This window comes from Podarcis tiliguerta, assembly GCF_965153285.1.
Source record: "Podarcis tiliguerta genome assembly, chromosome: 6".
Classification (NCBI taxonomy): domain Eukaryota; kingdom Metazoa; phylum Chordata; class Lepidosauria; order Squamata; family Lacertidae; genus Podarcis; species Podarcis tiliguerta.
In genome coordinates this window covers 96,647,287-96,674,220 of record NC_139539.1, presented here as the reverse complement: position 1 = coordinate 96,674,220, position 26,934 = coordinate 96,647,287, and the positions used below count along the sequence as shown (strand labels likewise).

Genomic DNA, 26,934 nt, shown 5'->3' with positions numbered 1-26,934 from the left:
CCAGATGTGGGAGGCCGTGGAGGAAAAGGCCCTCCAGACTTCTTGAGTCTTTGATTGTCATTTCCTGAAACCCCCCAAGTACTTCTGAGGCAAAAAGGAGGGCAATCACCCATTCCTATTTTTAATTACAAGGATGTAAACTTGTAGTGTAAGCTTGTAGTTTTCTTCCTCTCCACTCCCTTCCTGCCCCAAAACAAGACCCAGCATTGTTTTCTGGTTGCTGTGGATTCAGCTGCAAAGAGGGCAGGAGGACCCTAAGTCTTGCCCGCTCTGGATCTGTAGGCTGGATGAATGCCTTGAGGGCTGCACAGCCAAGCCACCCACCCCTGCCCAACCAACCACCTCACAGCTGGGAGGCAGCTCACAGTGGCTAAGGAGGACGCTCTCCATGCTCTCCTTCCCACGGCCGGCAGTCCGCAGGCAACTCTCTGGCTCAGCTAGTCTGGCTCTGAGCTCCTGGATCTCCTCCTTCCAAGATGGCTCCTGAGAAAGAAGCTGGTTATTATTTTCTATGGCATCTCCAAGAGTGACGCAGTCCAACCATGAAACAGAACGAGGCTATGGACTCCTGCAGGTAAAAGAATGTGCTGCACCTCTTCAAGCAACATATGAGTAAAAGACATTTTATAATTCTTCACTTTTCAAAAGTAAAACAGCATTGTAGTTCATGCGTTGGTAACCTCTAAGACAGACTACTGCAATGCGCTCTCTGAGGGGCTGCCCTTGGGTCTGGTTTGGAAGCTCCAGCTGGGGCAGAATGGGGGAGCCAGACTGTTGGCGGAAGCTTCTGACTGAGGACAGGTCACACCATTGTTAAAACTGCTGCTCTGGCTGCCCACCTGCTACCGAGCCAGGTTCAATATCCTTGTATTGATTTACAAAGCCCTGAACAACTTAGGTCCAGCGTACCTCAGGGGACACCTGAACCCTTATAGTCCAGCTTGATCACTGAGATCATCTGCAGGAGTCTCTCTTGTCATTTCCTGAGTTGGTGAGGCTCATTTGGAAACAATGAAAAGTTGAGCCTTTAAGATCATCTGCCCAGTCCTGAGGAACTCCCTGCCAAATGCGCAAAGCATGGGAAATAAGCAAGATGAGCTTGAGCTCTTGGTACAGCAAACTAAATATGACATAATAGGCATCACTGAAACCTGGTGGGATAAGTCCCACGACTGGAATGTAATAATGGAGGGATACAATCTATTTCAGAGAAACAGACCAGACAAGAAAGGAGGAGGAGTGGCGTTATATGTCAGGGATGTGTATACCTGTGAAGAGATCCAAGATTTAGAACGTCAAAGCCAAAGTGAGAGCATTTGGGTCAAAATTAAGGGAGAGAAGAATAACAGTGACCTCATTGTGGGAGTTTACTATAGATCCCCAAGCCAAACGGAGGACATAGATGATGCCTTCCTGGAACAGATGGCCAAGCATGCAAAAGGAAGGGAGATAGTAGTAATGGAGGACTTCAATTACCCGGATATTTGTTGGATGTCAAACTCAGCCAAGAGCATAAGGTCAAACAGATTCCTCACTGGCCTTGCAGACAACTTCATTGTCCAGAAAGTGGGAGAAGCAACAAGAGGAACAGCCATTTTAGATCTGGTCCTAACCAATGTCGATGACCTGGTTAGTGGGGTAGAAGTGGAAGGATCATTAGGCGCAAGTGATCATGCTCTTCTGAAGTTTACTATACAGCGGAAAGGAGCAGCCAAGCATACTAGGGCTCAATTTCTTGACTTTAAGAAGTCGACTGACTTCGTAAAACTTAGGGAAGTGCTGGGTGAGATCCCATGGACAGTAATACTAAAAGGAAAGGGAGTTCATGATGGCTGGGAGTTTGTTAAGAGGGAGATAGTAAAAGCACAACTTCAGGCAATACCAAGGAGACGGAAACATGGAAGGTGCCTAAAGAAGCCAGGGTGGCTATCTAAAGAACTTTTAATCTGAGTTAAGATTAAAAAAGGATGTGCACAAAAAATGGAAAAGGGGGGAAACCACCAAAGAGGAATTCAAACAAATAGCCAGCACGTGTAGACACAAAGTCAGAAAAGCTAAAGCACAGAATGAACTCAGGCTTGCTAGAGAGGTTAAAAGCAACAAAAAAGGCTTTTATGGGTATGTTCGTAGCAAAAGGAAGAACAAAGAAACAGTGGGGTCACTCAGAGGAGAAGATGGTGAAATGCAAACAGGGAACACAGAAAGGGCTGAACTCCTCAATGCCTTCTTTGCCTCAGTCTTCTCCGATAAAGAAAACAATGCCCGACCTGAAGAATTTGGAGCAAATGATTCAGCAGAGGAAACACAGCCCAGAATAACTAAGGAGATAGTACAAGAATACTTGGCTAGTTTAGATGTATTCAAGTCTCCAGGGCCAGATGAACTGCATCCAAGAGTATTAAAAGAACTGGCAGATGTGATCTCAGAACCACTGGCAGTCATCTTTGAGAATTCCTGGAGAACAGGCGAAGTCCCGGCAGACTGGAGGAGGGCAAATGTTGTCCCTATTTTCAAAAAGGGGAAAAGAGAGGACCCAAATAATTACCGCTCAGTCAGTCTGACATCAATACCAGGGAAGATTCTGGAGCAGATCATTAAGCAAACAGTCTGTGAGCACCTAGAAAGGAATGCTGTGATCACCAATAGTCAGCATGGATTTCTGACAAATAAGTCATGTCAGACTAACCTGATCTCGTTTTATGACAGAATTACAAGCCTGGTAGATGAAGGGAATGCAGTGGATGTAGCCTACCTTGATCTCAGCAAGGCATTTGACAAGGTGCCCCATGATATTCTTGTAAAGAAGCTGGTAAAATGCGGTCTTGACTATGCTACCACTCAGTGGATTTGTAACTGGCTGACTGACTGGACCCAAAGGGTGCTCATCAATGGTTCATCCTGGAGAAGAGTGACTAGTGGGGTGCCACAGGGTTCTGTCTTGGGCCCGGTCTTATTCAACATCTTTATCAATGACTTGGATGATGGACTCAAGGGCATCCTGATCAAATTTGCAGATGACACCAAACTGGGAGGGGTGGCTAACACCCCAGAGGACAGGATCACACTTCAAAAAGACCTTGACAGATTAGAGAACTGGGCCAAAACAAACAAGATGAATTTTAACAGGGAGAAATGTAAAGTATTGCACTTGGGCAAAAAAAAATAAAATGAGAGGCACAAATACAAGATGGGTGACACCTGGCTTGAGAGCAGTACATGTGAAAAGGATCTAGGAGTCTTGGTTGACCACAAACTTGACATGAGCCAACAGTGTGACGCGGCAGCTAAAAAAGTCAATGCAATTCTGGGCTGCATCAGTAGGAGTATAGCATCTAGATCAAGGGAAGTAATAGTGCCACTGTATTCTGCTCTGGTCAGACCTCACCTGGAGTACTGTGTCCAGTTCTGGGCACCACAGTTCAAGAAGGACACTGACAAACTGGAACGTGTCCAGAGGAGGGCAACCAAAATGGTCAAAGGCCTGGAAATGATGCCTTATGAGGAACGGCTAAGGGAGCTGGGCATGTTTAGCCTGGAGAAGAGGAGGTTAAGGGGTGATATGATAGCCATGTTCAAATATATAAAAGGATGTCACATAGAGGAGGGAGAAAGGTTGTTTTCTGCTGCTCCAGAGAAGCGGACACGGAGCAATGGATCCAAACTACAAGAAAGAAGATTCCACCTAAACATTAGGAAGAACTTGCTGACAGTAAGAGCTGTTCGACAGTGGAATTTGCTGCCAAGGAGTGTGGTGGAGTCTCCTTCTTTGGAGGTCTTTAAGCAGAGGCTTGACAACCATATGTCAGGAGTGCTCTGATGGTGTTTCCTGCTTGGCAGGGGGTTGGACTCGATGGGCCTTGTGGTCTCTTCCAACTCTATGATTCTATGATTCAATAGAGATTCAGCAGGCATCTCCTGTGCCAACCTTTAAATGCCTGCTGAAACTATTTCTGTTTCATTAGGTCTATGCAGGCAATTTAGATTACTTTCCCCAAATGGTCTGATGATGTTTGCTTAATTTTTTATGTTATTTTTTGCTTTTAACTTGCTTTTAACATTCTATTATTTTATTGTCTGGTTTTATGTTTTTATATTCTTGTAAACAAACCTCTGTGATATATTTTTATGATACAGTGGTATATAAACGCAATTTTCTTTGCCGAATTGAATAGTCTAGTCCATTCTAGCACTCATTCTGTTGTACATATAAATCAGCCCGAAGAGACTAAGTTAGGAATGCCTGCAGCATGACACAAAACTACTTGAGATGCCACTTCCTATGAGCAGTCTCTCTCTCTCTCTCCCTCTCTCTCTCTCTCTCTGCACCACATAGAATACAGTGGTGCCCCGCAAGACGGAAAACCCGCAAGACGAAAGGGTTTTCCGTCTGCAGAGGCGCTTCGCAAAACGAATTTCCCTATGGGCTTGCTTCGCAAGACGAAAAATGACGAAAAAAATCGAATTTTTTTTTTGGCTCCAAAACCCCTTATTCTGAATCGCTAAGCTGCTAAAAGCATTTTAGCAGCAAAACCGCTAATCCCCCCCCTAAAAAAGCCGTTTTTAGCCCTTTTTTAGCCAATAGCGCTAATAGCGCTACTAAGTCATTGGGCTTGCTTCGCAAGATGAAAAGACTCCCGGAACGGATTCTTTTCGTCTTGCGAGGCACCACTGTACACCGCCCTTTCTTATGTCTCCATCGTCCCCTTTCCAACACACCCACATGCAAAACAAAACACCCGGCTGCATGAGGCAGACAGCGCACAAGGAAGACTTCTGCCACATGGCATTCAAGAAATTTTGCTCCTAAGGAAAGGAGGAGGATGCTTTGCACGGGAAGAGGAAGCGTCTCCCTGCTGCCTGTCATACTTGCGCAGAGATGTGAGGGCCGGGAAGGCTTGCTCTCCAGAACGTTGCCAGGAGCGAAGCGGACTTCTCCAGGATCTGGTGCAATGAACTCATGTTGGCAAGCAATTGCCTGATCCTTTCTTGGCAGAAGATCTACAGCAGCAGAGAGAAGAAACTTTTATCAAGAGAGTCTCTTGCACAACCTCAGCCACTTTGACGCCCCTGTTTAACTTTTGCATACTCTCAAACATTCCTCAGACGAAAATAGGGGATATTTCGCACGGCCTGACAACTGGCCCTCCTTGACCCGCCCCCATTTTTTGCATCCCCCGCCCTGCAGAGCATTTCATGTCAGAAGAATGGTGAGGGCCACCATCACCCCCCCAACGGGGCATGCCCCCCCCCCCCATCCTGAGAAAACCCCTCAATCCAGATTTTATTTTATTGGTAGACTTACAAAAAGAAAAGCACACGCCAATCAATAAATTTTAGAAAGCAGCAGACACAGACACATAAAGCATTAAAAAATCAAAATCAAGACTCCTTGTGCTCTGCTCCCACTTTCTTCCTGCCCTCTCCCTGCCCCTGGGAGCATCATGGGGAGCTGGGCCTCAGCAGCCAAAGCCTCTCCTCCTCCTTGGCTGCCCTTCAGCAGCCACTACAAGCTGCCCAAGGGAGGAGGCCAGCAGTGGCAGCCATTGAAAGGCCATGAAGAGGCAACCGCCACTCGGGACAAGAACCAGCTCACCCTCCTCGCTGAGCGTGGGGGCAACAGCACTGGCGGGCAAAATAGGGATATTCTGGGATCAAATCAGGTGGTTTTTTAATTCTGGGACTGTAATTCTGGAGAGTATGCATTTGGTGGTCCTCAAGCTGTCTCAGTAAGTCCTCCCAGGAGCACCTCTGTCCTAACATGAGGGAGCAGCCTTTCTTCTCCCCATGGCCCAGGTGGGCTGAAAAGAAACCCTGTGATAACTGTTGCAGTCCCAACGACCTGTGTCCATTCCTGGGCCTCGCAGTCTCGTGATGGTGTGGCTGAGAAAGACCACGTGGCTCCGGAGGAGTGTATATTTTCTGCATCTTCCCACTTTACCTTGGATTGCTGTAGTTCTTGGCCAGGATGCAGGAGAGAGGCCATTTTGTGGATCAGAGTCTTGCCTTCCAGAATCTGTTTCTTAAGGGTGCTGTAGTCCTTGAGGTGGCTGATCACATGGGACCCCTGGCTGCTGATATCGTTTAACAGCACTGGCTTCTCCTGCTTCTGTGTCCCTGAAAGCAAAGCACCAGACTGGAACCTAATTGGGTCACCACCTCTTTGGAGTTCAGATCACACAGGCTTTGCTCTCTTCAGCTACAACCAGATGCAGGACTGGCTCACCGATGAGGTGGGGGGAGGCAGCCACTTCAGGTAGCAAAAGCCCAAGAGCTGTTGCCCTCGTGGTCATACTGCCCCACCCACCACCACCAGTGGAGAAGCAGCGCCGACTTCTGGCAAGATCGCATGAGATCTTGCTAAAACTTGGTGAGAGTTGGGTGAAATATCAAGATCTGCAATTTCTGGCTATTGCCTTGACCTGCATCCACACAGGTCAGGTGTGACTTTCCTTGCATGTGTGGAGAGAATTAGGTTTAGTGAAAATTCCAGGGAGGATCAAGGAAGACATCCACCCTAAAATAATCCACCGATGGTGTCGGCTGCTCTGTTTAGGTATATTAGTTGTCAGCTTTTGAGTTGCCAACTCAAAAGGTATATGAGGAAAGACTTAGTTGATTTATCTAGCATATTTATCTACAGGTTCCATTGGTCTGCAGCTAATCTTTTGAAAAGTCACCCTTTTATGTCCATTTCCTAATCTTTTGGGAAGTTGCAATACTGTATGATCATTATTATTGTAATCTTCTGACTATGCTAGACTTCTCACCCAATATTACACAATATTCTCATCCAATACCTGCTCTGATACTGCACAACCCATCAAGCAATACTGTTCATAATGTATTGCAACTTCCCAAAAGATTAGGGAATAAATACATGCTTAATTAATTTCAGTCTGGTCATGATGGGAACAGGATCAAAGAGTCACACGAATCTTGAGGAGGAAGAGGAATGATACAAGAGTCATAAGGCAAATTACTCAAGCCAGCATTCTGTCAGCATCTAGGAGTGAAGGGAATTGCTAGTTCATTATTATGTTTTTACAGATACAAGCAAAAAAATTAGTACCAAACAACACTAATAAAATAATAAAGTGGAAGAGAATGACATGCCTTCTCTGAGAGCCCCCAATAACTGTTGCTGAGTTTATCTAAAAGATAAACCAAGGATGGGGAACCTGTGGCTCTCCTGCTGTTGCTGGACTCTCCTCCACCCTCACCCACCTGACCAGCGGTCAAAGGGTCTTCCATGTACTGCAGAATGTGAGGCAGAAGCAGCAGCCAGCTTTAACACCCCCCCCCCCCCATTCAGCAGGCATTCCTGGGCTCATGAGATTCATCATGTTGTTCTTTTTCATTACTTAATGATGTTGAACTGAATGTTTTGTTGATAGCTTCTGTTTTTACAGATATATTTGTACTTTTTGCTTAAATGTTACATATGCATTCTTTTTTAATTATCTCACAGCGTTTTATGTAAAATGCTTACAGATTCTGCATATTAAGGGGTATACAAGTATTAATGGTGGTGGTGGTGAACAAAGTAAGTATGGCCCCTGTGAAGACTTCCTAGGAGCTCCGGGATAGATCTGTTCCACTCCGGACTTCCCAGAGGCACATCCGATGTCCTGCCCTCTCGGCCTCCACCTGCTTCTCCAGTGCCCAGGCCCAACCAGCCAGCACCCCCAGGAGCATTCCATGGGTGTCCCAGGAAGTAGCTTAGTACCCACCTGAGGCCACCTTCAACTGTGGGCCACACAGCAACTTATAGACCTGTAATTCAGCCTGCAAGGTCTGGAAGTGCAGCTGGTTTTGCTCGCACTGCTGCTGAAGCAGAGCCACTCTATGTTGAAGCCTGCAAAGAGAACCCCAAGAAATGAATGGAAGTTTGCCATCTCTGGCTGGGAAGTCAGATGCCTCTGCAAGGCCCATCCTGAAGGGACAAGCAGAAGCAGAAAGCCTAAAGGCAGCTTCATCAGAGTTCCTTCTTCTTCTTCTTCCCTTTCCCAACTTGGGGGGGATCAAAGCCCATTCACCCTCCTTTTGGGTTCTCTTCCTGCAAAAGTTCTTTCCTTCCTCCAACTGTAGTGTTTTGGGGTTTTATTTTTCAAACAACGTCTGATGCTTTCTGGAAGGCTAGTCTTATTAATCTTACAGTAAAACTAATGAAGCAGATTTCACCAAGTTAAAAACTAATTTATTCTGGCCATAAACTTTTGTGGACTGGAGTGATGAAATGTTCAGATGAAATGGATTGCAGTCCAGGACAGCCTACGCCACACTAAACCTGTTAGTCTTTGCTGTGGAGATGCCTGCCGTTGTAGGGATCCTTGTGAATGGCTCTGAGGTCGCCTCCGAGAAAGCCCGTCCCTCCACCCCAATTCCTAGTCATCCAGCCTCCACACCCGACAGCTCCCATCTCCATAAGACTTTGAGGGCAAGGAGATGCTCCATCTCCTTGGCTTCTGCCATTCTGTTTGGCCTACCTGGAATTGTTCTTCTGCAGAGCCAGAAACTCCTCCTGGAGGTGCACAAAGTCTTGCTGCTTGCCTCGGATTTCTTCCTGTAGCCGCTGCTGCTCAGCTCGCTGCTGGTGCAGCTCCATCTCGCCGTCATGCAGTTTTGAGTGGGATGCCAGCAGAGCTTCCTGCAGCTGCTCCAGCTCTGGGGATGGGAGAGAGTCGGGGGTGCTTTTATCTCACTAAAGAGTCCTCAAAGAGAATGCAACTACACTGCCATTATTTCTTTGATTAAAATAAAAATGTTAGTGCCTTTTCACATGTGACCATCAGAATCTCCAGCTGCTGTAGAAGGGAGGTTGGCCTTGACATGGAAAGGCCAGCTGTCCAAGCTGAGCTTTGACCTCCATCTCCTGCCAGCCTCAGAGCTTCTCCCTCCCCATATGGCACACAGACTGGCAGAAAGGGAAATGACTTTGAAGGGTCTGCTTTCTGGGAGGCAAGCTGGACTTCAGTTCTTTCCATTCGTCATCCAGGTACACCAGAAGACAGGGGAGGGAGAGATCCCTGGCACTCTGAATGGCTGGATGCAAGGAAGGAAAAGTGAGGGGCATTTCGTACGAGCATTTTGTACTTGAGTACGATCTGAAAGTATGAAATATACAGAGAGCCCCTTAGAGCTTTTCCACTTGGAGCGGAATTAAACAGAACTTTAACATACTGCTATTTTACCCAATAACACTCTTCTGCATTTCCAAGATTATTCTGTAATGTCTAGTCACTCATGGTCCCATTCAGTAAAGGTCCCTTCTAAATTAAAGTCTTCCTGTATAATGCCTTCAGTCAATTTTATTGCTTCCTCTGGATCCCAGCTGAGGGGGTGTGTGACGGGTGTGATATCTAGACACCAACAGAGCACTTTGGGGTTGAGTGCCATCTGTGGCAGATCTCTCCCTGAGGAGAGGGTGAGGATGCCTTTCCTCTTACCATGACTTTTTGGCACCAGGGACAGGCGTTTTTCCAGTTGCTCCCGCAGGTGATCATTGGCAGAGATGGACTCTTCTAGGCGCTGGCGGAGAATCTGGATCTCAGAAAGGTGTTCCTCCAGCAGACCACCAGCTGTGCTCAAGCAGCAAGGAAGGGCACAGATGCAAGAGAGATGAGAGCCAAGGTAGGATGTGCCTAAAGTAATTCTGAAGTTCTGGGAATTTCCTGGCATAGGAAGGAGACCTGACCTGTGCAAGCTACTACCATCCTCAAATTTATAACCTGGCGTGAAAAGGTGGAACCACACATCCTGTTCTACAAGAGCAATATTAAGGCAAAGGTAAAAGGTAAATGACCCCTGGATGGTTAAGTCCAGGCAAAGGTGACTATGGGGTGCAGCGCTCATCTCGCTTTCAGGCCAAGGGAGCCGGTGTTTGTCCACAGACAGCTTTCTGGGTCATGTGGCCAGCATGACTAAACCGCTTCCATCACAATGGGACACCATGACAGAAGCCAGCGAGTGCACAGAAATGCTGTTTACCTTCCTGCCGCAGCAGTACCTATTTATCTGCTTGCACTGGTATGCTTTTGAATTGCTAGGTTGGCAGGAGCTGGGACAGAGCAACAGGAGCTCACCCTGTCATGGGGATTCGAACCACTGACCTTCTGATTTGCAAGCCCAAGAGCCTCAGTGGTTTAGACCACAGCGCCACCTGCGTAATACCAGTAATAGTAAGAGATGCTGGTGAATCTCACCAGACCTAGGCCCGGAAATGCCCATTGATCCAGAGCAGGATGTCACTCATGATCCAAGGAATACTCAGTGGTTTCTTACACTGGAACCATGCAATCAAAGAAGGCTGGTAAGGATGGTTTTCATGACTCATGCAATGAAGAGGACAGGACCGCAGGGTTTACCTGAGAGCTTCTGGCTAGAAAGTGTTGCTAAAGAACATGATGGCAGGATTCCAGAGACACATCTCTCCTGTGGCTCTCTGAAGTTCAGGTGCATACAACAGGGGGGGTTGCTCTCCCCCACCCACCCCTCAGATTTCCTGTTCCATTCAGCAGAGTTTTGCATGGGAAGCAACTGGTCCACATGAGGGCAGGCCTGGAGGCAGGGCTTGGAAGAGACAGCAGGGAAGCCCATGGAAAGGCAGCCAGCCGGTGACCCTGACTTCACAGGAGGTAGAGCTGGCAGCTGCACACCTAGGCAGAGGGGACAGCAGAAAGTCAGAAAGAGGAGGGCAGGACACCATGCTCACTTTTATGTGACACTGCAAGCTTTCCATGGGAGTGGGGACTGCTGCTGCTGTCTACTCCATTCAGCCAACTTCCCCACTTTCTCCCTACAGCACATGTCCAGGTATTTGGCATCTGAAAACCAGAACACAACTCTATATTGGGTGCAATTCTAGAGAGAGAAATTAGGCACCTGCTTCTTGCTGGTGGAAGATTTGTTAGTATTTAGGAAAAATCCTGCTGTCTATGAAACCAGTCTGGGTTTTCTAGGCTACGACAGTGTTTAAGGGCAAAGAAAAGCAGATGCAATGCAGAGTGAAATAAAACAACATGACAGCTAGTAAGTGTAATAAATAACAACAACACATTGTTTCTTGATATGGTCCGCAAGTCCTTTCAGCTGTCAAGTTGCCAACAATAAGAAAGACTCAGAAAGCAAGGCAACTCAAACCACCCTAGATGTAACATGGGAGATCTGTAATCAGAATCTCCTGTGGGAGATATAGATACACACAGAGAGAGATAGAAAGGGAGGGAGCTATGGGTGCTCAACTCACACTGGGGATCAGGGAAGGGGGCCGACCCCTTTCTCCTCAACGTTCTCCTGATTAAAATCCTTCCAGAAGCTGGGGAGGGATGGGGAGAAATTGTTCTAATTTGGAATATGGTGCGGGGAGTGGGGTGGGGAGGATTATCTGTTAAAATTCCCGGTCTGATCTGGATCCTCTGAGATTAAAGATTAATTTAAAATACACACAGAGGGAGAAGATCCTAACTGGGGATCTATTGTGTGATGATGTGGCATCTCTGTTCCTCACTGTGGCCCAGAAATAAAGGTTGGCTGAGGGAAGCAAAGATGTTGAAGGATGACTGTATTTGGTTCTCATATTGTTTGAGAAGTGTGAATTCAGTGGCTTCACCTTTAAATGCAAACTGAATCTAATTTCCCCCTCAACCCTGCTCTCGGCAGTAAGCACAGTCCGTCCTACAGTGTCAGTGTCCATTGCCTTTCTGGAACCCTCAAAATACCAGCCCCGAATGAACATACGAAAGTTGGTCTGCAATGGCCTCTGCTATCCTAGGAGGTGGTTAGTTTCCCTGCTCTAAGAGGTGAAGTCAGGCCATGCAAATATGGTTGTTCACCAAGCCATGCAAGCCATGTGAGAGGTTGGAGAGGGAGGCCAAGCGCTCACTTTCTCCCAGCTGATTCTGCAGCATCTGCAGCTCCTGCTGTGCCTCAGCCAGGGAGAAAACTGGCGCCCTGCAGCAGCCAAGGAGTGGAGCCGGGGCTGGAGGAGAAGGCCCCAAAGGCAGGAAGGAGCAGGGCCTGGAGGCAAATGAAACCAAACCAGCTGGCTTGGACAAAGAGTCTGGATGGAACCCTAGGCACAGAATAAGAGAGAGAGAGAGAGAGAGAGAGAGAGAGAGAGAGAGAGAGAAGGTTAAGAGGGCGAGGTGACAGACAAACATATGAACCAAGTCGGCTCTTCTCCAAAGATGCTGGCTGCAGCTTGGAGGACACAATATCGCCTCTTCAGCGAGTGCTCAAGAAGTCTGCTCAGCGAGAATGACTGATTCCACGAAAGAGCATCTCCCCACCCCCCCCCAGCTATGTGGATAGTTTAGAACTTTCCCTAAAATGATCTGTCCATAAATGGGATGAGGCAGAGTAGTTTTTGTGTACAGGATGGACATACGCTGATCTATCCATCCCCACTTGACCTTGTGGCTTTGGTGGCTAAGGGTCCTTCTTACCAGCTCCATCTGGTTGGTCAGCTGTGGGCTTTCCAGGAGAGACACAGCATGATTGTGATTATTTATGCTCTGATAACCTCTGGGTCAGAGACGCAGATGGTGCTGTGGTCTAAACCACTGATTACCGATTGGAAGGTCGGCAGTTCGAATCCCTGCAACGGGGTGAGCTCTCGTTGCTTGGTCCCAGCTCCTGCCAACCTAGCAGTTTGAAAGCACGAAGTGCAAGTAGATAAATAGGTACCGCTCCAGCGGGAAGGTAAATGGCATTTCTGTGTGCTGCTCTGGTTTCGCTAGAAGTGGCTTACTCATGCTGGCCACATGACCCAGAAAAACTGTCTGCGGACAAACATTGGCTCCCTTGGCCAGTCAAGCGAGATGAGCGCCACAACCCCAGAGTCATTTGTGACTGGACTTAACTGTCAGGGGTCCTTTACCTTTACCCTCTGCATGTTATGTGTTATGCATGGGGCTGCCCTTGAAGACAGTTTGAAAATGGCAACTTGCGCAGAATTCTGCTATTAGGATTCTGAGCGGTTTTCCTAGATGCAGCCATATTGTGCCTGTTCTGAAGTCATGACATTGGCTCTCTGCTGGTTCCCAGGAAATTTTGACTGGGCCTACACCCACAATGAAATACCTTTATAAAATAATATTTGTTGGGAAGAAAAATAAACATTTACAAAGATGTGGTGAAACTGGAAATATTCTCCCTCCTCACCAAAGGACTGATTCAGAAAAAAGGTGCAGGATGGCAGGCAGCCCAGCTGAGGGAAAGCTGTTGTTGATGATGTCAAGGGTTAAGTTCTAAAAATAAGCAGTATAGGAATTCAAGCCACCTGGAAATCATTCTCTTCCATGGGAGTTTCCCCCACAAGTTGAAGATGCAGGGAAAAGGTTGTGGCTACATTTTGTCTTCAATATTATGACACATCTAAAGGCACTGAGGCTTGAGCTGGAAACGCCTGGGTCATAAGCAGCCCCAAGGGGAGGAGGTGAATGAGATGCTTTAGCCCCTTGACAATAAAGATCCCTGAATATTCTTTACTGTATCCTCCTTTGCTCCTAACACGTCTATGTTGCATGTTGATCTTCATAACATGAATTAAGTTATAACTAAAGGTCCACACATGCCGACAATTTGCCCACCATTCCACTCTGCTTTATGTGGTCCACCATACCTCTGCAAGGCTGCTGGGTGGCTTGCGAAGGAGATAGAAGAAGGTTCCTTGGGATGGTCTCCGCTGGAGCAGCAGGAGATGTGGCTGCAGCAGGTGGGGGAGATGGTTGCACAGAAGATTTGCTGGAATAACAGTCTAAAAGAAGCCACAAAGAGAGGATGGGAAATGCTTTTGCATGTGGAGAGTATCATGGCTAAACTCTGGGGGCAAAGGAGCCCTGATCATATGACAATGGACGAGACAAGAGTGAGAGGAAATGTGGACAGTGATAATAATTTGTTTGTTTGTTGGCTAAATTTATACCCTACACATTAAGAAAACATGGTGCTCTCAAAGTGGCTCATATTAAGTGAGAAGAGACAAAATAAAAGCAGTCGTACAACCATTGCATCAAAAGTATAGCAAGCATCTGAACTGCAGGTATGATCTGCCTCCCACCTTCAGAAATGGTATTCAAATGCAACCAAGGCATGTTCCCATATACACAGCAATGGTGCAGACCTCCCAAGCCCTTGGGTGCCCCGTGAGGACCAGGTAGTTTGGTGATCTGAGCCTTCTTCTAACCTTACACCAGCTGAATAACTGGCGGAGGAGTGGATACACACCTTCAGAATATCTCACTTGCAAATCTAAATTGCTTTTAGACTCGTGCGGTGTGTGTGTGTCTCTTTGGTTTTGTGAATTCCTTGGGAACTTGGAAATGTCTGAACAAAACAATGTTCACCAGACTTAACATTATGTAACATGGATTGTCTGTGGTTCAACCTAAATCTTGTGCCTTGTTCTGAATATGTTTTCTCTTCTCCTATTACTAACAGGAGGCATGTATTCAGCCCTTTTCTACAATGCTCTCCATCCTGCACCCCACCATGCCTGTAATTCGGGTGTTATTCCTTTATAAAAGCAAGCAATCCCATTGTGTGGATATCTACTTGTTCACCTCTCACAAGCCCTTCATTCCAAATGGTTTGGCAAACTTTTGCAATCTCTGGCACATGAACCCCACTGTGGGTTTAGTTTTGACTTTCCATGCAAAGTTTTTAGCAAGACTGTACATATATCTGTGCATGGAAGCCCCCTAGGAGCAGCTCCCACCCCGTGGAGAAAGTCTGCAATGGAGCTTTTCCAAGTGTGAGCAAGAGCCTTAGAGAGGCTGTCTTGGGAGAGAAGGGACTACTGGACAGGCCTGGTCTGTTCTGTTCTCTCCCCCTTGCACCTTCGTGTAGAACTGGAGCAACTAGGATCCAGTCTCCGTTCCAGGTTCCCTGCTGCGTTGTCCTTGGAGGTCTCTGCGCCTGGCACAATTTATGCTACTCAGCAGTCCTGGAGAGAGAGCATTCCTCTGGCAGGTCTTTCAGACTATACCTTTGTTTCGGAGGCTGTGGGGCTGGTTTTCACTAGGGTCCTCCTGGCAGAAAACACGCTCGCTGCCCTCATCCATGTCAGAGCAGCCGTCCAGGCCGTCTGAGAGAAAGGAAGTGCTGCTGCCAGAACGGGGCGATTCAGAGATGGTGCGGCTGCTGGAAGGGGTCACTGAGCGCAGGTGGAGCTTCGCCTGGAGGCTCTGGATGGTTTGCTCCTTCTCCTGGAGCTCCTTGCTCAGTCTGGGGAGGGACAAAGTATTTCCACAGAGAGACTTCCCACCTCCCCAAAGAAGACACATCACCTGCTCTCTGCCCTTTCAGTGGCTGTGCAGAGCAAGGAATCTGAGCAGGTGAAATTGTTTCACACAAATGTTAAAGGTGTCTTCTTGTCACCTTAACATCATGCCGATCTCTTTCTTGTCCTCTGTGCCAACCAGCAAACTCACAAAGTCTACTTGTGGCACAAATTCTCCCTTGGAGATAACACATCACAGGACAGGACATGCGTTGGCTACAAAGGATCCCACACTGCTAAGGGCCACCGGTTGTTGTATGAGGTGTCCCAGCCCTGAGCTAGAGGACCAGGCATCCCACTTCTAACACCAAATTGTTATGGAAATACTGGGGTTCAATACTGGGGTTCAGCCTGGAGTCTCCAGAGGCTAGGAAAGCAGGATGTCTTTATTAAAAGCATTGTAATGTGGCATGACCCAAGCGAGGGAGTGACACACACTTTTCAAGTAAAAAGGAAGCAGAGGGGTAGTTATGCCCATAGGGAGGACAGAAACTGAATACAGAAGTCCATTGACTAAGTGAAGAGCTGTACCACTCTGCCAAGTGGCAAAAATTTACCATACATAAGATGTGCAGTAAAACGGATGCGTAGGCGTACCAAATTTGGAGTAAGTAATGTCAAAATAAGCCTGCAGCTAGGAATCTACTACAGTTACCTCAGAGTAAGCAGTTCATGACTAGATTTGTCCTCCATTTTTAGGTCATTCCCTGAAACAAAATTCAGATGAACAGGGTTAGTCCATGATTTTGCAGTCCCCCTCCTTTTTCTCCCTCTCCCTCTCTCTAATAGGGGACAAAACAGGAAGTCATGAGGAAAATGTGGGTTCCATACTGAGAAAAACTGATGTCACGCCAAAGTCTCCAACAAGACCCTGCCCTCAAAAAAAAAAAGCTTCTTAAAAACCCCGCCTATATGGTTTTCAGACTTTTTCACAGACAATGTTAGGAAAGCCTAATTGTAAAACCTGTCTCAGTCAAAGATTCAACAAAGCCTTAGCACTCAAGCTGTATGGTGGGAATAACTGCTTGTTGGAGAGAAGCAAAAACATTTCCTTCTCTTGAGCTTGTAGCTAATGAACATATTACTTTAAACCACATGAGGGAACTGTTTGTCTAGTGATCAAGCCAACACTCATGGGTCTAAGTTAACTCCACCTGCAAAAGCTGAACCACTTTAGTCTGTTTTCTCTCCCAACTTGTTGAGACAAAACATCTGCTATGTTCTCTTTCTCCACTTGTCCTGTAAATAGTTTCTGCATGAATAAAGCCTTTGAACTCCAGAAACTGTAAGTGAACATTCCACTCAAACTCACTCAAGTTGCAAATGCTCCCAGTCAAAGGAATGCCCACAGCAGATAGTTAAGTAGTGTTACAGAAGTTGGGCACCACTCCCACTCTCTGCTGAGTGGTTGCAAGATTCCCAGGAGTTCCAGGTGCTCACCCAGGGTTTGTGTTCCTTTGGAGGATTGAAGACACAGCGGAGATTGTCATAGCTTGGTCAGTTTAAGAGGGACTTGATCCCCACAGCAGAGCAGCACTGGAGTTCAAGGCATGTCTTCCAGCCAGCTCTGCATCCAGCCTCCCAAAGATGGATCTTTGTCTATTCTCCCCTTCTTCTTCTTCTTCTCAGTACACCCTGCTCTTTTCATGACATCTCAAACACCCCCCATCCCCATGGCAACCTCCGTCTGCCCAGGCCCAAGATGGGCCTTCAAGCCCTTTTGTCATGTTAACGCCTCTATCCCAGGTGAGGCCTTGGCTTGGGAGGAAGCTGAGCTTGTACTTCCCCACTGGCAGGGCTTTTTTTGCAGCTGGAACTTGCCGGAACTCAGTTCCAGCAGCTCTCAGGCGGGTGCCAGGGTCCCCATCTGCACCCCTACAAGCCCTCAAACTCAAAGTCTGTGAGAGCCGATGAAACTCACTTCTGTTCAGTTTGCTGGCCAGCCGCTCTGCCCACTGACTCCCTTGTGCCAGCTGTTCACGGAAGCTTTGGCCCAAGAAGTAATCAAAGTCGGTGCCTCTCAGGAGCTCCTCAAAGGACTTGATGGTGTCCTGGAAGTGTTGCTTCAGCAGGTGACACACCCCTCGTCCCTCCCGAATCACCTGGCGCAAATGGGAGAGCTCCCGAGCCTGAGCCTGGACCAACGAATTGTATTTCCTGCAGGAGAAGAGAGGACCGTGAGAGGCAAGGCTCCCCCTCACCAAGCGATGGAGGAACACTCAGCCCCCAGTGAGAAAGAAAGGCACCGGACTTTCGGGGGATGCCGTGGGGAAAAAGACACCTTGGAACGGATCCACAACTCTTGCTTGACTTTGCCAAATTAATTTCACAAGGTCAATGCTCTCCTCAGGGAGGTTATACACCTTTAGGTGCCAGGTGAGAACGCTCCTCTCCAACCAGGCCTTGGGCTGATTAACATCCGACACCCGTTTCCATGTCTTGTGGGAGGGGAAGACTTAACGTTTTATGGGGTTTTTTGTTCCTGTTTCTATTATGTATTTTGTGCTTTTATCTTGTAATTTTATCTTGTGAATGGCCCTGGGATCTGCAAATGAAGTGGTGTATAAAAATTTGAATAAGGTTTATGATAAGAATAATAATAGTACTAGTAATTATAATAATAAAATGTTGTTTGAATATTCTGCCATGCGGAAAGGGCTCGTATATTGAATATACCAGAGGATATCCAGAAGACCAAGTGTATCTACAGAGCCTTTTAATGGGCTCCACCCCCTGGCAAAGGAGGAGCAAGAAGGCACTGGAGGGGCTGCCTTGTGAAGGTCCGTCTCTCCCAGGCCCAGCAGATCAGTCCCCCCTGCCCCCTGGAACTCTGCCTCAGTCCTACCCCATAGATGCGGCAGGCTTGGGCTTGCTCTCTCCCAGATGAGCCTCCAGCAGGGACACCCTCTGGATGAGCCTGGCCAGGTCTCGGCTGGGCTGGAGGCTGGCGGGGCAGAAGGAGCCCAGGCTGTCTGAGTACCAGCCTTCATCTTCTTCCGTCATGCTGTGCGAGGGGGAGCTGCCCAGGGCATAGCCTGGTTTCTGCTGGAGTGGGCGCTCGCCCCCAGAGCCATAGTCACTCGTGGCAGATATGGAGCGCACACGACTCTGCAGGTTCTGGATGACTCTGTGCGAGCTCTGCAGCTGTAGCTGGAGGTCCCGCACTCGCTGGCGGAGAATGGCAGCATCGTCACATGGGCTGGGAGGGGAGCCCAGCATCTTCTTCCTAGGCTTCAACTCCTCATGGAACATATCATGTTCTTCACATTCTGGGGAAACAACTGAAAGGTGAGATACTAGGGCGGGGGGAGGGGACGACCAATATTGCCCTGCCAGGGGGTACAAGTTGGCCCACAAGGCCATTTCCCCCAAGCCACGCCCACCAGCTGACATAATTGGGATTTTAAGATTTTGTTCCAACAGGCTTTGAGATTGGTTCATTAAGAAACCAGGAAATGAGCCCCTGACAAAGGTATTTGGGGCTGCAAATCCATTTTCTTGGCAGCTTCAAAATATATTTCTCTCTTTTTTGTATGGCATGATACATGTTACATCAGTTGATGGGGTTCAGTCCTGCTGGTGAAGCAGACCCCCCTCTTGCACCCCTGGGAGCTCACCTATCAGTCACCTGACATTATAATAATGTCAGATGATTCACAGGTAGTCAAGATTAGCGCACAGGGTGGAGGGAGACGAGGATCTGGTCCACCAGTCCGAAAAGGGTTTCCACCTGTGCATTCGGGTCCTTTCCACAAAACATTCACTCAGTATGGAGTTGTTGCAAATCCCAACTTCCTGGCAGCTGTTCCTGGACCACACTGTGGATTAAGAGCTCATGGGCTGCATTTACAATTTTTTAGATGTACGGCTAAAAATAACACAATGAACATATGGAATAGTCCCTAGACAAGTGGTTTTCAACCAGGTTGCTATGGCACCCTGGCCTCTGTTCCTCTTTCCTCCCCTCCCTCCTTGAGGCTCTCTTGCGTCTCTGCCCCCCAAAGGCTGGCACTGCTGCTTGTGGCAGGATCCCTGGTTGCAAGCTCCGTAGGTGAATGGTGCCTCTGGGGCTGGCCAGGGGGTGTTGGTTGCCAGGAACTGAGGCAGCACTGGAGTAAGCCAGCAAGGGGGTGAGGGAGCCCAGCCAGCCAGTCCACTAACCCTTCCTGTTGGAAATGGGCAGACCAGTGGGAGGCTGGGCAGGCAGGCAGGCGCTGCCCTGGCCTTCCTGGCGCTTGCTGTGTGCAAGGCTTGCCTGGGAGGTGAGTGCCTGGTGCCGAAGGGGAGCCTTTCCACCATGCAGGCCCAGCAGCGCCTGCTGCCGCCTCTGCTGCCTCCCAAGGTGAGCAAGGGGCCACCGTCTTCCCAGGCAGTGTGAGGAAGCACCTCTCTTTTTGGCAGGGGGGCAGCTCAGAGACCGGGGTGGTGGCAGAGGCTGCTCAGAGGACACCCAAGGAGAGGGGAGGAGGCTGGGGAAACCCTCCACGAGAGTGCGTGTTCGAAAAAGGGTGAGAGGCTGCCAGCTCGGCCGACAAGGGGGGGGGACATAACTGGGCTCCTGAGCCCCACAGGGGTGCTGCAGAAAGAATGTAATTGCTCAAGGGAGCCGGGGACTAGATATATCCCACTTTTAGAAACCCTGGCTTCAGGAGGCCTTTGCTTTAGCCCCCCCCCTCAGTCACTTGTGGGGCAAGAGCTCAGCTGGAACTCCAAAAAGGCCTTGGGGGCAGCAACAGCCAGCCGGGGGGGCCTTCCATGTTACCAGGACTGGTTGCCTCTTCTCGGTCAGCTTCGTTTTCACTTTTCCCGCAGGTCTCATAGCCCAGGTCCTGGAGATCCACTTGTATCTGCTTGGTGTCCTGCTGCACGGTGGGCTCACCTGTTACAAAGAAAGCCAAAAATACTGGCCTCTTGCCTTTGGCTGAAGGGCAAAGGCTACTAGAGAGCCTTGGGCACCTCTGCAAATTCCAGGACACAACCTCTCTGCCCGCCCCCCCTTATGGGAACATAATCCTGAGGGAAAGACTGGGGAAGAGAACAGCAGTTGCAGAGCCCCCACCAAACAGGGAGTCCCTTTCTTCCCTGCAGCCTTTGCACGCCATCCACAACACTTTCCTGTAGCATTTTTGGATTATTATCAATAATGGTGTGATTCTGGGTTAAATGGCTGCATCCCTTGAGAGGAAGCACTGTGCTCCCATGACCAAAATCTCCACTTCCAAAAAGGAAGATAACTCAGCCACTGAAGCCTACATACAAGCTGAAATTAACTGAAGTGAACTGTTGATTGTTCAAGCTAAAATATATTTATTGTGTAAGACTGAGGTAATTTTGCTTTAAAAACCAATGGAACCAACACCCAAAATGGGGGGAATTGGAGCTGCTTACATTTCCTTCCTTTTTAATGCTGGCATGCCCATTCCTCCCCCCGCCCCTGTAAGGCTACTTCATGCTCAATGGGGAATCCTTCTTTGGGCATTTTGGCTCTTCCTCCACAGTTTGTGTTGTATCAGGACAGGAAATAAGACAGCAAAAGGTCACAATGAACTCTCTGCAGACAATCAACCAGCATCTTTTTTGGTTCCTTAGGATTTAAGTGTCCCTCATCCGTGTCCACACATCTGGTGCAACCGTACTCACTGAGCAGGGCCCGGTACTGCTCCAGCTGTGCCACCTGAGCCAGGACAGTGGCCTCTGAAACCAGGAGTTTGCCCCGCAGCCTGTGACATTGTTTTTTGCACTGAGGCAGCTCTGAGGGGAGAAGGTGGACTGGCTGCCTGAGCTGCTGCCAGGAGTTGCTTCCCAGTCTGACTTCCCACACCTTTGGAGAAGAAATGAGGGGTTGTATCAGTCAACAGCAGAAAAGACATGTGAGTCTTCAGGGCAGACTTTAAACTGCCCACACCCAGTCTTTTATTCTACCTTGATCTGCACTTGACTTGCACCAACCTGGTGAGACACATTTCGCAAAAGGACTACATGTATTACCCACTTAAACAGATGCTAAAGCTTACTACAAAGCACATTAAGTTAGTACTGCAAATGACAGTTTGGAACAGTAAATCCTGCCGCTGCCCAACATCATTATGGAAGTTAATATCCTTTTAAAATCTGTTCTGCGCAGGAGACCAGAGAGCCATCGAACAGGAAGAACTCTTGAGTAGAAATGGCAGCTGCTGCTAGCCTAGGGCAAATCTTCCCCAGCTCTGAGGTAATCCAGAGTTACCTGAGTCTCTTTTAGGCTGGTGTCCACACTCTGGGGACGTGGGCAGTGGCACTGTGGGGCACTGTCATGGGGAGCCCCCTTGAGGCTGCCTTGCAAGGCCACTTGCAGCTGCTCGGACTCCTGGGTCACACCAGCAGCGACCTGCTGCTGGAAGATGCTTCCACCTGCTTGGCTGCTCAGAGTCAGCTGTTCTTTCAGGAGGCCAATCACCATCTCCGAAGAGTGCAGCTTCTCCTGCAGCTTCCTGACTTCCAACTTCAGGTCCTCTTGCTCTTCCTTTTCATCCTCATTCTCCCAACCCTCGGATAACATTGCTTCTCCAACTTGCTCCTTGAGCTCTGCATTTTCGAGACACAGACTCAGCAGGGCCTTCCTGTAGAGACATAGGAAGATTAAGCACTACTGGTAACTGGCAAGTCTGGGGCAGCCAACGTGGTGTCCCTCCAGGTGTTGTTGGTCCACTGTTGTTCTACATCAGGCCCACACAGCATGGTCCGTGGCTGGGGGTTGCAGGAGATGTGGCCCAGCAACACCTGCAGAGCACTACCTGGGCCATCCCGGATTATCCCGCTTGCACCAGGCATTGCTCCTGGACTAGCCGGGTATTGAACCTTTCCTCCCAGCACTGGCCCAGGAAGTGTTTGAGACTCCACCAGCATTAGGATCATTCCCTTTGTTTAGCATATTCAAGAGGGGGGGGGAGGTGGTTGGAAAACAACATTTTAAAAGCAGAGGAAGCGTTTGTCATCCTCACTGCTTACGCCTCAGGCTGAAAGAATGAAGAGTCTTTCTCACGGCCTGCGTAAAGGAGTTTTGACCTCAGAGGACCTCAGTTTTGCACTAGAAGCATGTCTTGGGAGCTGGCTGGAAGGCCTCTGCGCGTTCTGCTAGAGATCCAACCTGCAACTACAAGCTCTTCCTCTGGCCCATCACTAGCCATTGTGCAACTGGGACCTGCCAAAAGGCCTATTCCTAACCCGCAACCTGGAACATGCTCCAAACATCTATATTTGAACCTTATCAGACATTTAACTTCTGTGGTTCTTGCCCCAAAGAAAATCATCACAAGGGTTCAGGACTTCTCATTTGCCTGGACACCTTTTATTTTGATTTCAGTTTCACTGGCTCATATCACAAATGCAAGGAAAGAGGAGGACTATCAGTCTTCATTGTAAGAGCACCCACCAACTTTTAGAAAGCCTCTGAAGGCAGCCCTTTATCAGGCAGTTTTTAATGTTTGATGTTTTAACATATCCTGAAAGCCGCCCAGAGCGGCTGGGGAAACCCAGCCAGATGGGCAGGGTATAAATAATAAAATTATTATTATTAAAAAAGAACTACACTTCTCTCCATATGAACTGACTCAGACCCAGCAATTGCCCTCTGAGGCCATTCTTTGTGTGCTCTCTGCATGGGTGATTGAAGGGCAGCAACACAAAAATAGGCCTTTTCTGTGGTGGCTCCCCCTTTGTGGGATGCTCTCCCTAGGGAGTTTCTCCTGGCACCTTCATTACATATCTTTAGGAGCCAGGAGAAAACATTCCTCTTCTTCCAGGTGTTTGACTAATTAAACAACGTATGGCCTTTTAAACTGTGGAAAGGGGTTCTTGTTTGTTACTATGTTATGTATTTTTGTGTTTTTATACAGTGGTACCTCAGCTTACATACGCTTCAGGTTACATACGCTTCAGGTTACATACGCTTCAGGTTACAAACTCCGCTAACCCAGAAATAGTGCTTCAGGTTAAGAACTTTGCTTCAGGATGAGAACAGAAATCGGGCTCCGGCGGCACGGCAGCAGCAGGAGGCCCCATTAGCTAAAGTGGTGCTTCAGGTTAAGAACAGTTTCAGGTTAAGTACGGACCTCCGGAACGAATTAAGTACTTAACCTGAGGTACCACTGTCACTACACTGTGATTCTTGGAACGGCAGTATAGAAATTAAATTTAATTAAAAACAAACAAACAAATACGTTAGAACTGAGGTTGCTGCACTCCAGGAGGACATTTCCGGGAGCCACCCTGTGCCTACCTGAGCTGAGATATTGAGGAGAACCCAGCTTCTTCAATCTGCCCCTTGAGATGCTGCAACTCCCCTTCCAGCTTCTTCTTCTGCTCTCGAAGCTGCTGAGTCTCGGATTTCGCAGAAAGCAGCTCGGCCTGCAGGCTCTTTTCTCTCTCCAGAGAGGGAGCGGGAAAACTGCTTTGTCCCACGAAGGTGCCATCAGCTCCTTCCTTGGCATGCTAAAACATGTAATTGAAACAAGAGGAGATAACTCCTAAAAGACCAGAACACCCAGTCTATGGAAGATGTGCCAGAGAATGAGTTGCTAAACAAGCAGAAGTGCACAGCTTCAGCAAGGAGAAGACCGATACTGGGACTTCCAACATAATGACAACAATTTGCACACAGCAGTTTGCACACACCAAAGCCTTGCTTACCGGGGTTATGTGGTTGTGGGTTCTGGCAGGATCTGATGAGAGGGTCTTTCCAGAACCTGGAAGCTGGAGGTGCTTCTCTGACAGGGACAGGGGGCAGGTGGGGCACCCTCCCCCCCCACACACGATGAGAGAAGTGAGGAGCAGCAGTGGTGAGAGCTCCTTGAGATCTCTAGACTTCTGCAAGATCTCACCAGAAGTCTCCGCGACTTCTCCTTGCTTCTCTGGTGGTGATTGCAGGGATGGGCGGAATTTGGCTGCCTCACTCAGCCTCCTGGGCAGAGCCTCCTCAAGCCAAGCCAAAGGAACAATGTCTCCACTGTTACACAGGACCACCCTGCTCCCAGGAAGAAGCATCTGCCCCTTTGAGCATGATGCTTTGCTCTCTGATTCACCTGTTGGTGAGTGGTTCTCTGCGCCTCTTCTTCAATACTGTCTGTGAACTCTGTGCTGGCATCCTCAGCATCCTCCTCTGCCACTGGACCTGGGAATGACACCACAAAGCAGACCCTTGAGACTTCTCCCTGGCCTGTATAAATTTCCATGCATAACTGCCAGCACAGACTCTGCAGCAACTTGATGCCAGATTGACTGCAGATTCCAACAAGGAAAATACTTCAGTACTTGCAGCTCTTCCCTTTACTGCAGGAGGAGCAGCCTTTCCCTATGCAGCAGATACAGATACAGCCAGAAAGTTTGGCTACTGACAGTGCATGTCCTGCTGCAGGTGCCCTCCAGGCCCAAGCAAATGCCCCACAGTGCCTAAGCTTGGATTCCTCCGGTGTGGGTGTTTTGGAATGAACCGGCCTCAAGTAACCACCAAAATGTATAAAGGTAAAGCTAAAGGGACCCCTGACCAGTCCAGTCATGACTGACTCTGGGGTTGCGGCGCTCATCTCGCTTTATTGGCCAAGGGAGCTGGCGTACAGCTTCCGGGTCATGTGGCCAGTATGACTAAGCCGCTTCTGGCGAACCAGAGCAGCGCACGGAAACACCGTTTACCTTCCTGTTGGAGCGGTACCTATTTATCTACTTGCACTTTGACGTGCTTTCGAACTGCTAGGTGGGCAGGAGCAGGGACCGAGCAACGGGAGCTCACCCCGTCGTGGGGATTCGAACCACCAACCTTCTGATCAGCAAGCCCTAGGCTCAGTGGTTTAACCCACAGTGCCACCCGCGTCCCTACCAAAATGTATAGAGCACCAGAATTAAGGACTACATTGCTAGATCTCACTGGTCCATTCAGTAATCTGAAAGTTTGTCCTGAAGAGGAGCCAGTGGTAAAGGGGGAGCGGTTAATGGGGACCGAGAAGAAGGCAGGCACAAGGAAAGAATGAGGAAGTGTTTCTTAACGAAACTATCAGTTAAATTTGCACCAGATTTCCTCTCTTTGTAACGGAAGCAAGGTACAAAAGCTCCCTTCCCAAAGGATTTTGTGCCGAGAAAGAGAGATAGAAGAAGATAGAAGAAGGTAAAGCCATGCAATGCTAACAGATTAAGAAAGGGGAAAGAGAAACTGAAAAAGATCCAAAGATGTAAGGGAACAACCAGACACAAGAGGCTTATTCATTCATTAACCAGGTGCAATCTGTCTCTACCCAGGTAAAAGTGCTTGTATGGAAGTGTGCACATTTGCACAGTTCAAGTATTGTGTCCACCAACTGTACACTTGTTGACTTTTACAAGTGAATAACTGAGTGTACAGCTCAACTATTTGTGTACGCAGGTATACTGATTGTACATTTGTTGAATGCCCTGTGAGGTGTTAGGGGAAGAGTAGTACCTCTGGTGGGGGGCAGGTCATGCTCCTTCTAGGGTAGTTTGGTCCCCACTCTGCACTCAGCTCTCACCTGTGGCTCCTAGCAGCTGTCAGCAGGCGGCAGCGGCCACAATCCTAGGAATGGCTTAGACTGGCCGGCTAAAGCAGCTGAGGGGAGCCAATGGGTCTCAAATCCTCCATGAGTGAGGGACTTCCCCTACATGTGAAGACAGGCTCTGGTAGACTGAGCAGATATAACCAAAAGTGGGTCCAATAGTCAAGAAGGCAGTTTCTGTAGAGGGAAGTGAGGGCCAGATGGGGCTCACCTGCCTGAGAAGAGAGCCCATCTAGGAGAAGGAAATCTCTGATCCTAAACCTCTGCTGCCTTGCAGGATACCTTTGGGAGAAGAAAAGGCAAAGGAGTAACCCTCCTACACAAATCCAGAGTGGAGTCCCTAAGGCAGCTGGATGGTGCCTTGTATGCCTCCTCCTGGCAACTCCCGCGGCCAAGCTGGTGCCAAATGTGTTGCCCTGCTTTCCTTTGGGCCACATCAGCAAGGCCAAGATGGTCTTGCCTGGGCAGCCCAGGACTCCCAGACACACTTGCCCAGCCTTGTGCCCCAGGGAGGTCACGTTGGTGTTGCTAAAGCAGCAGTTTGTCTTCACTCAAGACAGACAGGTGCCAACATAAGTGTAGTGTGAACACCCCTATGACCAAGAAGAAGAGAATGAGAAGCAGAGAAAGTAGGAAAATTGGGGGAAACAGATTACATTAATTGAGGAGACCCTCCCACCTCCTCAAAACTGGGGTTCTTCAGCCAACACAACAACCTTTTTCTTTTTTGCAAACAGCAGCAATTCAGATTGAATTTAGCTTATCTTATTCTTAAGAGCTGGGTATTTAGTCTTGTGTAAAGCAAGTCTGTACAATTTAGGGTTTGCCCTCAGTGGAGTTTGCTGTGGGTCTGCAGCTGTTTGCATCCCCATTTAGTTTGTGTAGTGCACATGGTATTAGCTTCCGACAATACCAATCTCACTGCTTTCCCCCTATACATTCATGATAATCTGTCAAATGGGGGGAAATTAGGCTCTAAACAGCTTCACTCAGGGCTGCAGACAAACTATTTCTGGTGTGCTTCTGAACTCTGTGTGTGTTCACACACACACACAAACACAAACACACACACACACACAGAGAGAGAGAGAGAGAGAGAGAGAGAGAGACAGAGAC

At 48.4% G+C, this 26,934-nt stretch overlaps 1 protein-coding gene across 14 annotated transcripts in view; it reads right to left on the bottom strand.

Moving 5' to 3' along the window:
• Positions 1–26,934, bottom strand: part of PDE4DIP (phosphodiesterase 4D interacting protein) — a 108,446-nt gene that overhangs the window by 2,503 nt on the left and 79,009 nt on the right. For 7 of the 14 annotated variants that reach the window (XM_083446463.1, XM_083446462.1, XM_083446465.1 and 4 more), the window contains 18 exons: positions 24,340–24,428; positions 23,538–23,749; positions 21,507–21,879; positions 20,921–21,101; positions 20,043–20,159; positions 18,126–18,549; positions 17,202–17,437; positions 15,936–15,987; positions 14,987–15,225; positions 13,622–13,756; positions 11,882–12,070; positions 10,365–10,655; positions 9,447–9,578; positions 8,487–8,664; positions 7,731–7,855; positions 5,939–6,114; positions 4,867–4,998; positions 366–483 (listed from right to left, as the gene is read on the bottom strand). In XM_083446463.1, the coding sequence (XP_083302589.1) occupies positions 366–483; positions 4,867–4,998; positions 5,939–6,114; positions 7,731–7,855; positions 8,487–8,664; positions 9,447–9,578; positions 10,365–10,655; positions 11,882–12,070; positions 13,622–13,756; positions 14,987–15,225; positions 15,936–15,987; positions 17,202–17,437; positions 18,126–18,549; positions 20,043–20,159; positions 20,921–21,101; positions 21,507–21,879; positions 23,538–23,749; positions 24,340–24,428 (3,399 nt within the window). The remainder of the gene's footprint in view (positions 1–365; positions 484–4,866; positions 4,999–5,938; positions 6,115–7,730; positions 7,856–8,486; positions 8,665–9,446; positions 9,579–10,364; positions 10,656–11,881; positions 12,071–13,621; positions 13,757–14,986; positions 15,226–15,935; positions 15,988–17,201; positions 17,438–18,125; positions 18,550–20,042; positions 20,160–20,920; positions 21,102–21,506; positions 21,880–23,537; positions 23,750–24,339; positions 24,429–26,934) is intronic. The other 7 variants (XM_083446460.1, XM_083446459.1, XM_083446461.1 and 4 more) reach the window with 2 other exon arrangements.